The sequence below is a fragment of the Myodes glareolus genome, chromosome 6 (assembly GCF_982192425.1).
Source record: "Myodes glareolus chromosome 6, mMyoGla1.1, whole genome shotgun sequence".
Classification (NCBI taxonomy): domain Eukaryota; kingdom Metazoa; phylum Chordata; class Mammalia; order Rodentia; family Cricetidae; genus Myodes; species Myodes glareolus.
In genome coordinates this window covers 96281315-96294015 of record NC_142031.1, presented here as the reverse complement: position 1 = coordinate 96294015, position 12701 = coordinate 96281315, and the positions used below count along the sequence as shown (strand labels likewise).

At 44.9% G+C, this 12701-nt stretch overlaps 1 protein-coding gene across 2 annotated transcripts in view; it reads right to left on the bottom strand.

Moving 5' to 3' along the window:
- Positions 1–1757: 1757 nt before the first annotated feature.
- Srd5a2 (steroid 5 alpha-reductase 2) overlaps positions 1758–12701 on the bottom strand; it is a 38502-nt gene continuing 27558 nt past the window's right edge. For both annotated transcript variants that reach the window (XM_087907355.1, XM_048416230.3), the window contains 2 exons: positions 9629–9779; positions 1758–4494 (listed from right to left, as the gene is read on the bottom strand). In XM_087907355.1, the coding sequence (XP_087763481.1) occupies positions 4428–4494; positions 9629–9779 (218 nt within the window). In that variant the 3' untranslated portion in view covers positions 1758–4427. The remainder of the gene's footprint in view (positions 4495–9628; positions 9780–12701) is intronic.

Here is a 12701-nt window from a genome sequence, read left to right as displayed (position 1 = left end):
AAACCCTCAGGAGAATTTCTCTCGCTGGGAACACATGGAAGGCATCAAACCTTTGCAATCTGGACCCAAGAAAAAGCGGGGAAGCCACTGTACTAGGGGAGCCCTCCTGCCCGCGGTCCTAAGACCATTTCCATACCAGCCTTCCCCTGACCTTCCGTAGAGCTCCCCACATGCTCCTTTTTTTTTTCCTGCCTCTTCCTACGTCCTCCAAGCCAGGTGAGACAGGATACTGGATATCCTCCATCATCCAGCCTCAGATGGCACTCACCCGAAACAAACCTGGAACCTAACAAGCTCAGGACCAAAGGAATCAGCACAGCAGGATGCACGTTGCCACCTTCTCCCGTCTTTTATTTCAGCTATCCAAATCCCAAACTGCATTTGCGGAGAACAGTGAGAGACAATATAAATAACACAGGACCTCATCAGACCGCAGCTCTGTGTGCTCACAGGGTCATCAGAACATCCTCAAAAACTCAATCTACTCAATGGGCAATGAATCATCCAAGCTCCATACCGCCCCCTGGCTTTCGACCTCTTGCCTTTATCATGAGGTAGTGTTCCTGCTGTAAAGTCAGTGGCCACCTACTGCAGAAGGATTTGCTTCGCCTGCTTTGCCATGCTCATGTGCCTGCCTGGGCCCCTGACCGTGAGCTGTCGGAGAACCAAAGGTCAGTCTCCTGACCGTGCCAAGGGTCGTTCACCTGCTGAGCAGGATGGCTGCCGTGAGGTAAGCGTGGAAAGTCGCTTAGTCGTCTGTGCTCGGAAGGGTGTAAGATGCCTCAACCGCTGTTTGGTTGCAAGTTTCTCATCAGAGCTTGAGTTGCCTTTTAGGCAGTGGAGCCAATGTCTCTCTTTATGAAGGTAAACCTTGAGATGGGAATTCCTGAATGGAAACTTTCTCCCCATCAAACATAGGAATCATCCCTATTGTAATAAGGCTGGAAAATCCCTTCTGTATTAAACAGATTCATGACGCGTGTACCCACCAATCCTCCTAGATTGAACAAAACACGACTCCCAGATGTGCAAAGAAAGCATGTGTATCTTAACCAGGGCCCGGAGCTGAGATCTGGGTAGTTTTCTCCTGTGCGACTTCTGCACTAACCCACACGGCAGCTCTAAAGAGCAAGAGACGTGTCTAATCCAACAATAGTCTCTGGGCTGTGGGTATAGTTCAGTGGTGCTGCATTGGGACCTGGCTTTCATCTCCAGAACCCACTAATATTTTTCATGTAGTAAGTATTTAATAAGTGATTCCTGCGTGGACAGGTTCCATCCATAGGTTTTCTGGAACCTTGCGGAACCCTGCTCTGAAAAAGACTTCTGACCCTCAAAGAGACACAATGAGATGATAAGTTTAGCTCAGCACGTTGGGGGAGCATTTTACCCCCATAAGTCTCAGAGTTTCTGTCTAGGATATGACGGCAGGAGACTAGCTGATGTCTAACGTCAGCTTACACATTTTAAATCTCGATCCTGAAATCGCATGGGGCTAGCTGATGTCTAACGTCAGTTTACACATTTTAAATCTCGATCCTGAAAGTCAAATCAAGCACACTTTCTTCAGGCCGGCAGGGAACATTCCCTCTGTGAAAGCTTCTTGGTCAAGGGCAAGAAAACGTGTCTTGGCAGTTAAGCACCAGTAAGGTGGTTTAATGGAAACCACCCAGAGGAAGGCTCCACTCCATTCCCCTGATTTTGTTACAGTCTGTGTTTAGGGAAAATAGAAAGAAATAGGAAATATGTCTATGGAATGGGGACATGTTCAGAATTTTATTGTGTTTAATGTATACATATATGTATGAATAGACATATCCATATATATCCATATATATCCCAGTCTTCAACAAAGAACAGTGAAGTTTAAAACAATGGTTTTAGATGACTGAGATCCCTCTGATGTCAAGGGAATAGCTCATATTACACACAAATAACTTATTTAAATTAAGAAGGCCAGTAATCAGGACGCAAGATGGGTAAAAGCACTTTCACACAAACTTGGTGACCAGAGCTTGGTCCTCAGAACCCAGAACCGAGAACCTATGGTGGGAGTAATGAATTTGTACTCTGACCTCCAAATGCACAGTGCGCGCTCACACAAACTCGGTAATAATAAATGAATTTATAAAAATTCATTTTATAAATGAAAGTTTGTGGTTAATTAAGCTAAGTTGAAATAGCAATAAGGTTTTGTAGAACTAACACACACACACGTAAATTGACTGAATTCACCTGAATAAAATTTTAGATAGTGCCCTCTTGTGGCAAAATCATGCAATTGCTGAATGGCTGTTTTGTCAGAGTACTAGGCAAAGGGTGCTGAGATCTTCCAGCTGGTTCTCAACCTATGGATCATGACCCCTTTGGGGCACCAAATGACCCTTTCACAGCAGTTCCTGTATATCAGCCTGCATGTCAGATATTCGCATTATGATGCCTACCAGTAACGGAATTGCAGTTGTGAAGCCGTAAGGAAATAATTTTAAGGTTGGGGGGTCACCACAACATGAGGAACTGTAGTAAGGGGTCCCAGCATTAGGAAGACTGAGAACCCCTAGCATATATACAGTGTCTCATTACATTTCATATCTGTGTATAGTGTTTTGCTCATACCCACCCTCCCATGATGTCCTGTCTCTTATGCCTCTCCCTCCAACTTCTTAAAGGAATGCCAAGATTTCAGTTCATATAAAAACCTCCAAATTCTTACAATTTGAAACTTGAAATGTAAGACAAAATAAAATAAAACTGTGTGTGAAACCCTGCCTACACCGAACGAAATAGGTTTTATGCCCAGATGAACATCGGTTCGCAGACCTCAGTTTCTGCCTATGGGGCCTTTGTGGACTGATGTTCAAGCTATGGCTGGAACATGTCCGTCTTCTACGTCTCAAGGCTCATAAGGAAGAAATTCCAGAAGAAACTGCTTGGGGCTTCTGAAGTCCTTCACATCACTGTAGACATCTCCTCCAGGTAAACAGCCTACCGTCTTCTGCATGAACTTCTCATGCTTGATGTGTCTGTGACATTAGATATTCCCATCAGCTCCGAAAAACATGAGTTTACAATGTCTGTCATAACACACTTCTTCATTCTCTCAGGAACCACTCATAGCTATATATTTTTCTTTGTGTTCAAAAAATAATCTGACCATCAAGAAAAATCTATCCCAGTCCCATGGATAAAGTTATGAACGCTCTAGCGGGGACTGGAAGCTCCTGGAGGATCAGGATATTCATTGACTATGACACTTGTGCACATTTGGACTTGGGTCTGAGAAGGGAATTCCATTATTAAGGTTCTCCCTGCTCATCTCTTCCTAATTAGCTACTGAAGAGGAGGATAAGCACCTGACCATCCCTGGGGACCATGAGCCCATCATCAACCCACACCCCACATCACCCCACATCATCCACCGTCCGTCTGTTGTAGATGTTGGTAATGTATGTGCAGATAAGTACAAAGTAATTTAGGCCTGCTCTGAACCTACGACACTTGAAAATGTACATCTCCTCCACTCTCTGCACATACAACAGGTTGCTTTGAATTCCTCTTTAAGCCTTGCCCTCGGCCCAGACATTCTTTTCCAGTTGGTTAGCTGGTTGATTGGTTGAGTTTTTCAAAACCAGCACACAAAGTAATGGGTTTCATTGTGGCATTTTCCTACATACTTTATTTTTGCCAATCCCCCCTCCCCTCTTCTCCTTCCCCGTTCTCTTGCATTTCTCCTGCTGGCCCCTTTCCTTCCCTGGCAGCAGCCTCTCTCTGCTTGCGTTCCATTTTCCTTGTTCTCCTCCAAAGGCCTCTTCTTACTTTCTCATGATCTCCTTCATAATTTGATGAACTATATGCCCCCCCCCCCAATACACACATATAAACAGACACATATATACATATAAGTTAAAATCTAGGATCTGCATATGGCAAAAACATGCAGTATTTATCTTTCTGAGTCATGTTATGTTGCTTAATAAAATAATTTCCAGTTCCATCCACTTTCCTGCAAATGTTATGATTTCATTCTCCATTATGACAGTCCAAAGGGTTTTGATTGCAGAACTTCCAAAATTAATACAGAGTAAAAATAAAAAAGTCACACGTCTTCAGATCATACAATGGGGAAGTAGCATGGGGAAAGGGGAAGCTTCTAGAAGGAATAGATGAGGAGAAAATGTCTCCAAGAAAGGTCCTCTGTGAAGCTCCAACATGAAATTAGGCTAAAGCTCCCTGGCAGACAGGGATAAAGGTTAAGCAGGCATGATTCAGCATGCCTCAGGCAACTGGAATAACAAGAGACCTATGATCACATATATCATCATATGTATACATATGAGCAAGACACAGGCCAGTTTCATTTACATCTTCTAGTTTCAGCAGCTGGGCAGTTTCCTTGTTGAAGCTTTGCTCCTTAAAATTGGGATTCTTTAAAAGATGAATGGAATGAGGGCTTTCCTAGATTTGGGGTAATCCTCAAACGTCTTGAGGTAGAACCTAAAGAGACAAGAAAGGAAGGAATGATTACAAACAGAGTAGTTGTGAACAACTGAGCTTGCACAAGCCAACCCGGTTGTTCGGCACCTGACCCTTCCTGGGGCCCATGTGCCCATCATCGACCCCTTTCCTGCAGTCTGTCTCTTGTGAATGTTGGCCACCTGTCCAGATAAGTACAGAGTACGATCAGAGGGTAGTGGAGATGGTTCTACAATATTACAGACGCACTTGACACTCAGCTTTACAGTCAAAATTGTTAAAGTGGTAAGTTGTATGCTGTGCACACATCACCAATTTTTTTAATAGACAAAGGAAGTGCTCATTTGGGCTCACTCTGCTGAAAACTGCAGGAAGCTAGAGCCTCCCAAAAATCTGGACAACTGGTGAACTAGTGGCAGACCAGTAGTGGGGGTAACCAACTGCTCTCTGATTGGACCAGAGGCCTACACCACAGGAGAAAATCCACATCTTGGACAAAAAAAAAAAAAAAACTGGACAAAAGTCCATGGCTGTGGAGGTCCTAGGTCCCTACTGCAACTGTTCTACTTAGTGGAAAAGACGTGCCCATTGAAATGCTGTCAAATAGCTACATTTATACCCGTAGATCGGTGCTGCAGCCGACTTTGCTCAGAGCGGCTTCTTTTGGCAGTAGGCAGCAGTAGCTGCAAAGACTCATAAAGAGTCAAAGTGTTAAGAATAAGAAAATGCTAAGTGCTCAGCCATGAAAGGAGTTTCTGGATCACTCCCAGGCTTATCACAGAAGATGGGAGAGGAAGAAGGTGCGGGTCAGGAGAAAGAGTGAAATGAAGCGGAATACTGTCTTTAGAACGCGGCATCACCATTGCACTCCTGGTCCTACAGCAGTTGAGACCTGCCTGAGACCTGCACAAGACTGAGTTTGTCAATAGCCTGTCATGGTCCCCTCCCCAGGACCTCCAGGAAGATAATCATAGCTAGCAGGAAGGTGTTCACAGGGCTGGCCTCCCCCTGAGGATCTACTAGTTGCTAGGGTGAGGGAGAGACGTTTGCTTTGGTGGTGTGGCCACCTACAAGGATCTCAAGCTCTTGTAAACAACCCCTTACCCAGGATCCTGTAATCAATTCTCTGAGACTCACTCGGTCATGAAAAGTAAATAAACAGGACTAGAGAAATAGCCCAGCAATGAAGAGCACTTGTTGGTCTTCTAAAGAGCCCGAGTTTGGTTCCCAGCACCCATGTGCAGTGGCTCGCAACTCCATGCCTGAAACTCAGCTCCAGGAACTGAGGCCCTCTTCTGGGTGCGCACACACACACACACACACACACACACACACAATACACACACATAAACACATGCACACATGCATGCATATGAACACAGACGCACACAATACATGTAAATAAAATAAAAATAAATCTTTAAAAATAAGATGAAGCCATTTAAGAGCAGGGGGAGACAAAAAAGAGTAGTAATGATGAACACGGTAAAATACATTTATATATGTAAGAAAATGCCATGAGACTCATTTTTGTGTCTAACTAACACCTGCTAATCAAAAAAATTACAAAAGGTTATGGGAAAAGTTAACCTCAGAAAACTGATAGCACTTTTTGGCAAAGGTCCCTTCCTGAAACTTTGGAGTGCCACTATTACTATGGAGTGCTAGCATTATGAATTTTGCCCCCTAAAAGGCAGGGTGAAGTCCTAACTCCAAACACCTGAAGATACAATCTTATTTTGGAACTATGGTCACTGCAGATGTAATTAATTAAAATAGCTCATAACGCTGCAGGGTGGGTCCTTAATCCCATAGACCTGAAAAAAGACAGGAAGGCGTACGAGATGGGAAGGTCACAGGCAGACTGGCTGTGATTAGAGATCTGCCCCAGTCATGGAAAGCCAAGAATAGTAGTCTGCACCAGAACTGAATAAAAGGCAAGAAAGGATTCTTCCTCAAGCCATTCCAGAGAGCATGGCCCTACCTGTTCCTTAAGGCCAGTCCTCTGGTCTCCAGAGCTCTGAAGAGAGAGATTTCCCTTGTCCTAAGCCCATGCAGCTGAGGGGCCTTTCCTTTGACAGCCTAATGAGATTAATGCATCTTATGAAAAGCTTCTACCCTGTGTGACTAAATTGTCCTCTTTGCTAGCTGAAGCTAATGGCCCTTGAGGCATAATAAAGACCAAATACACTCAGCTAAAGTGCTTTGGGTTTAGACTGGAAAACCAGAAAATAAATAAATAAATAAATAAATAAATAAATAAATAAATAAAATGTGCCAGAAGGACCTGGCCTGTGCTGCTTTGATTTGAAAAGATCCTGAGTGCTCAGCCTGCCCTGCCAATGCCTGTCTTTGCTTCATGAGCACCTTCACAAAGTCCTTTTGGTCCTAGAAAAAAGAGCCCCCCCCTGGCTCTCCCTCTAAGAGGACTATAACCAGATGGCCTCAATTTGATTCTGATGTTGCACGAGCTGGAAACTTCTGGTGGAATTCCTGACCAAGTATTTTGCGGTCTAGGTTTCTCAAAGACCCCCTTATGCACACGGCAATGCCCTGACCTCTGCCATTCTCTCACGGCCTCTGATGGGCAGCAGACTCTCCTGAAGTGGGAGGGCTGTTATGTTGTCTCTCAAAGGCCATGAACCTTTGAAACCCCGCTCTCTCTCTCTCTGTCTCTCTCTGTCTCTCTCTTTGTGTGTCTCTCTGTCTCTCTCTCTCTCTCGCTCTCTCTTTCTACCTATCTTTCTTTCTTTCTTTTTCCGAGACAGGGTTTCTCTGTGTAACAGTCTTGGCTGTCCTGGAACTGGCTCTGTAGACCAGGCTGGCCTCGAACTCACAAAGCTCCACCTGCCTCTGCCTCCCGAGTGCTGGGATTACCCTGTACCTTTCAGTCCAGGAGGTGATACAAATAGGTCATGAGGAAACTGCCACTTTGTCTATTCCCAAACTGGTCTCAGTTCCCACTCGGAAGAAAGGAGATTGCACCTCATTTAATCCTGAAGACTATTAGAGAAATCATGAATGAGGCAGAGATGCTGTGGCAAGAACTTAAGGGGCACTCAGCCCCGTTCTGTACTCCATGTGTTCCTTCCTGGTCTCTCAGCGTTCTCTCTACAAAAGTGCCTTTAAGGTAAGCAGGTGAAGTAAACAATTCATTGCCCTGTCCTCCCCAGCACCACTCTCCGTTATCTCTGTTATCCTACTCAACCCTTGCCTGATGGGTTAAAGCTGAAGACCAACCTTCCAAAGGAATGCCTTAAATGCCTGCAGTTCCAACAAATGCCAGCAGATGGAGCACTCAGGGTGCACCTGCTTACCTTCCCTTTCCAAGAAGCTTGGACTTGCTGGCAATGGTCTCATCCATGGAACACAGGGCAAGAAATAGGACGGAAGGGAACCGAATTGAAGCGTGGACATTTGTTTCACCTCTTAGCCCATTATCTGAACTTTCCAGTCAAGTGGTTACCATCACCAGGCATAGAACCTGGACCAACCAACTCAGTGGGGAAAGCCATCTTTTACCTTTTTTTCTCATGTTAATTATGCATAGTAATAGGCTTCATTATGACATTTTCATACACTTGTAAATGCACTTTGATCATTTCTGTTACCCTCTCTTGTCCTTTCCCACTCCCACTAATCTCTCCTCTTTCTCTTCCCAACTATTTCCTTTCTATTTTCATGGTTTGTTTATGATTCATGGAATTTCATTAGGGTTTCTCATAGGAACATGGGCACCTTACCACTGGCTACACCACTGGAAAAAAAAAAAGTCTCTCTTTCTCCCATCAATCATTAACTAAATCCTCAGGGAAGGAGAGTAGGAGACCTTCCTCAACAAGGTGGGCATAATGGCTGACCAGCCATCACCTCTGGTGGTTCTGTCTAAGTTATCATTTCCATTGTGTCCGGCTGTCAGCATTCAGGCAAAATGCTTAGTCACCCCACGTGCTAGCATTTCCAGGGGCCCATGGCTGCGTGGCTGAATGCGTGGCCATCAGCATTCAGACAAAATGCCTAATCATCTTAGGGCCTTACACTCTATGTAATCTATGCACAAGCATGGTGTGCCTATGTAAACCCCTATGCTCATGCACTGAACTACCTTTAAAAGCAGACATGCCTCTCTCTCTCTCTCTCTCTCTCTCTCTCTCTCTCTCTCTCTCTCTCTTTCTCTCCTGTCACATTTCTTCCAGACAGGGCTGTGCACTCCCTCCTTCCCCTTCCCCCACTCTTTATTAATAAAACTCTTAAAGTGGGTTTCATTGTATATCTTGTGGTCCATTCTCTCACGCACAATAATATCAATCTATACAGTCTTTTTATTTATTTATTTATTGCTACCATTATCCAACTCAATTCCAGCTTCAGTAAAAACTTGAAAAGTGAGAATTTAATCACACAATATGATTACTGTATCACATTTCCGTTATCATGTGTTTGTAAATCTGATTCCATGTGCTGCAGTCTCACTGGAGAAGAATGTTATGTGATGCTACAACCTTCGGACACTGTTAGCTGTCACCTTGACTTCTCAAAGGCAAGGCTCTGGTAACAGCTGTGAGGGACTATTTATATGAATGGATGGCCTCAGAAAACGCCTGTGAGGGGTTGTCCTGACGAAGTTCATTGCTACGGGAAGACCCATCTTAATTGTGGTAAGACCATTCCCTGATGAGGGACTCTGGACTGTATAAAATTCATACAGAGGTTCCCAACCTGTGGGTCACAACCCCTTTGGGGACACATATCAAACATCCTGGAGAGAAGATGTTTACATTACGATTAAAAACAGTAACAGATTTACAGTTGTGAGGTGGCAATTAAATAATTTTGGGTTGAGGGTCAGCACAGCGTGAGGAAGCGTCGGAAGGTGGAGAACCTCGGGAAGGTGGAGAACTGCTGGTATAAACAGAGAGGGCAAGCGGAGCATAGCACACATGCATTCATTCATTTGCTTTCTGCATTTGACTGTGAATGAATGCAATAGGACCACCTGCTTCGAGTTCCCGCCCCTTTGACATCTTTGCAATGACACCTCCCATAACCCGGAAGTGAGCCAAATCAACCCTTTCTCCCTTAAGTTGCTTTCGTCAGGGCGTTTTAATCATGGAAACAGGAAACAACACTGAGATGCCTCCGTTGAAAAGCTTACCTGTGGTGGTAAAAAGCTTGCATCCCAAGGAAACAAAGTGAGAAAAATGCAAACGCAAGGGCTGGAAGGGACCACGTGGCCAAGGCATAGCCCAACCATTCAATGATCTCACCCAGGAAATTGGCTCCCGAAACATACGTAAACAAGCCACCTGTGCATGGAGAATCAGAAAAACAGTGCTCAGAACCTCAGTTCTGTGATACCGCATCCCTGGCTGTTGTTCCAGAACACACAAAGATGGGAAAACAAATGTAAAATGGGAGGCCCTTCTACAGCCAGAGTTTAGAGGAAGCCTCTTAGAAATAAGGGAAAACAAAGCAACCGCAGCCCTTTGCCTGCCAAAGGTTCTGGAATCCTGGAGTGGCCCCATCTACTGATGGGCATTGTCCGGATTTCTTTACAACTGTTAGGCCACCAGCTTTGAGATGAGGTGAGCAAGAGATGCAGACGGCCTGCTTCTCATCTCGTTCTGTTCTAAAGGACATTTTCAGGCCACTCCTTACCTTCCCAAGCCTTTCCCGGCAAGTCCCAAGGTCGGTCGTTATGGTACACCCCGTCACACAAAAGTAAAACAACGTGCTACATTGAAATGAAATCTTAACAGGTGTGAGCAATGATTTGATTCATTTGGACCCTTTGATCCTCCCACTACCTGGTTCCCTGCCCTCAACACTACTCATGCTGAGAGCAGAGGATATTCGCCCTGCTGGGGCTAAAAAGCTCTGTTACTATTGAAGCATTTCACTTCTACCCACCAGAGAGCTCCCGTCTCAGAACTATCTAGAAATCAAGGCATTTCTGACGACGTTAAATGTACCCACACTCAAGCTTTATGAGCCATCTTAAACTAGAAAAGTTGTGACCAAAACAGCTTTTCTCCTTCTGTGATTGCGTTAAAGCGGGCTTTTAAGTCGTTCTCTCGCACTCCGAGAACTCTGTTGGAAACTGACCTTGGCAACCTGGTTTCTAAGAACTGTCCCAGCTCATCTTTACTTAATTATTAAACCGAAGTTTTCAAGTGTTGAGTGCACTTAGTGTTGGAATGTGAGCGCTGCCCACGGAGTCCTGTGGGAACACTCTGTCCCCAGCTTGTGGTACCAGTTCAGAAGACTGTGGAACCTCTCAGCCATGGGTCCTTGCTGGCGGGTGGAAAGCTATTGGGGGTGAGCTCGAGGGGGATAGCTGACCTGGTTCCTACCCAAGCTCTCTACTTTCTGGCTGGCTACAGAGATAGACGTAAGCAAGTAACCCCACGTTCCTGCCACCAATGATAAGAGCCCTCCTAGAACGCCAGGTGTCCTCACCTTCTCTACCTGGACACTGAGATAACCGTGCTTCTGTCCAGTGTTCTGTCCCAGCTGTGAGAGACATGGCTGACACAAGGAGCAAGTTTTTTGACTATTGGTTTTCCAAAGGATGACACTGTGTCGTTGTCTTCCTGCCCATGACACCCTTGACTTTGTGAGGTCCTGTTACCCATGAACATCATGAATAGTCTAGCTTAGTTCCTTGAATACCAAGGAATTAATGACCCTTATGCATTTAAATGTATTACTAACCACAATAGCTTTGCCATTGTTAATCAGTGGTTGCTGGTCTACACCATCATATCATAATCCAGAACATTTTTACTGCAAACGAGGGCTCTGTTTACATCCAGAAGGGTGGGAACCACTGTCCACTTGCCTGTGTTGATCACCTTGACTGATTGATAGCCAAATGCTTATTCGTCAGACTCTCATTCCTAGTTCTTGGGGCCAGTTACACTGGTACTTTCTCTGTATCTTGATCTCAGGACACGGCAGTCACGTGCTGCCCAGTGGCACGTCACAAGTCAACAGCAGACTGCAGACGTGACGCTGAGCCACACAGACTCTAACAGACTTCGAGTATTCACCATTTAGTGACATCACAGCCATTGCAGTGTAAGTACAGCACACTGCCCATCATTTGAAAGCTCAGGCCCCGTCATCACCAAACCTGAGGACCTGAGTTCAATCCCTGGGCCCCACATAAAGCCGGTCACAGCAGCACATGCCTGTGATCCCAATGCTGAGAAGGTAGAGACAGGAGGATCCTGGAGCTCCTTGGCCAGACCATCTAGCTGCATGGATGAGCACCAGGTTCAGTGAGAGACTGGATCAACAAAATCAGATGAAAGTGCAATTGAAGGAGACGCTTGAGTTCGAACTCCAGCCTTCACGGGGATACGAACACACATGCACACGCCAGACAAAATTGTTGTAATTAAAAAATATTTTTTTAGGAAGAAAGTACAAGCAAATAATTATAGACAGGATTTAATCTTTGATAATCATATTAAGTGTCTATGTTCTGGTTTATATGCTTTCTAAGCTACGCATTGTTAGAACATAATTCTTCAACTTAGAAACATGTTACCCACAAAACAATCCCATAGTTTGGCTGGGAGTGGGGGAGCCATCACTCCGTGCATGCTGCGCCCTAAAGACTTTCCAGTGAGCACAAAGGCAAAATACACGATACTGATGCTTGCGATCATGTGTAGGCCTAGGCTAAGATATGTTTGCCTCTTAGCTTTTAGCAAAAAAGTTTTTAAAAATTCAAAACTTAAATAGCCTATACTCTGTAACCTAGGTATGCAGTAGGCCGCCGCATCCAGGTTCTTGTTAGCACACAATGATGTTCACCTGGCAATGAAATCCTTCTCTTCGTTGCTAGCACAGCCAAGGCTCCCACTCTGTGTAAATGAGGGGCTTATATACTAGGTTGTAAACTGTTCCCCACCTCTTATCGAAGCTTGGTGCCCTCTGTCACCTTGAGGGCACTATGATCTTCCTACCTAGGGTGGGCAAAGGGTCTTTTCTGTCTCTGTCTCTCTGTTTCTCTCTGTCTGTCTTCTCTTTCTCTCTCACTCTGTCTCTCTCTCTGTCTTGCTCAGTGGTGTGGGGTAGTACCTGTAACAAGGCCAACCTTGAACTCACTATGTACTAAAGAATGACTTTGAACTCCTGACTCCGGATCTTCCTACCTCCCCTTTTAAGTGCTGGCATCATAGATATGTATCACCATGTCTGAGTTAAGTGTTGCTGGG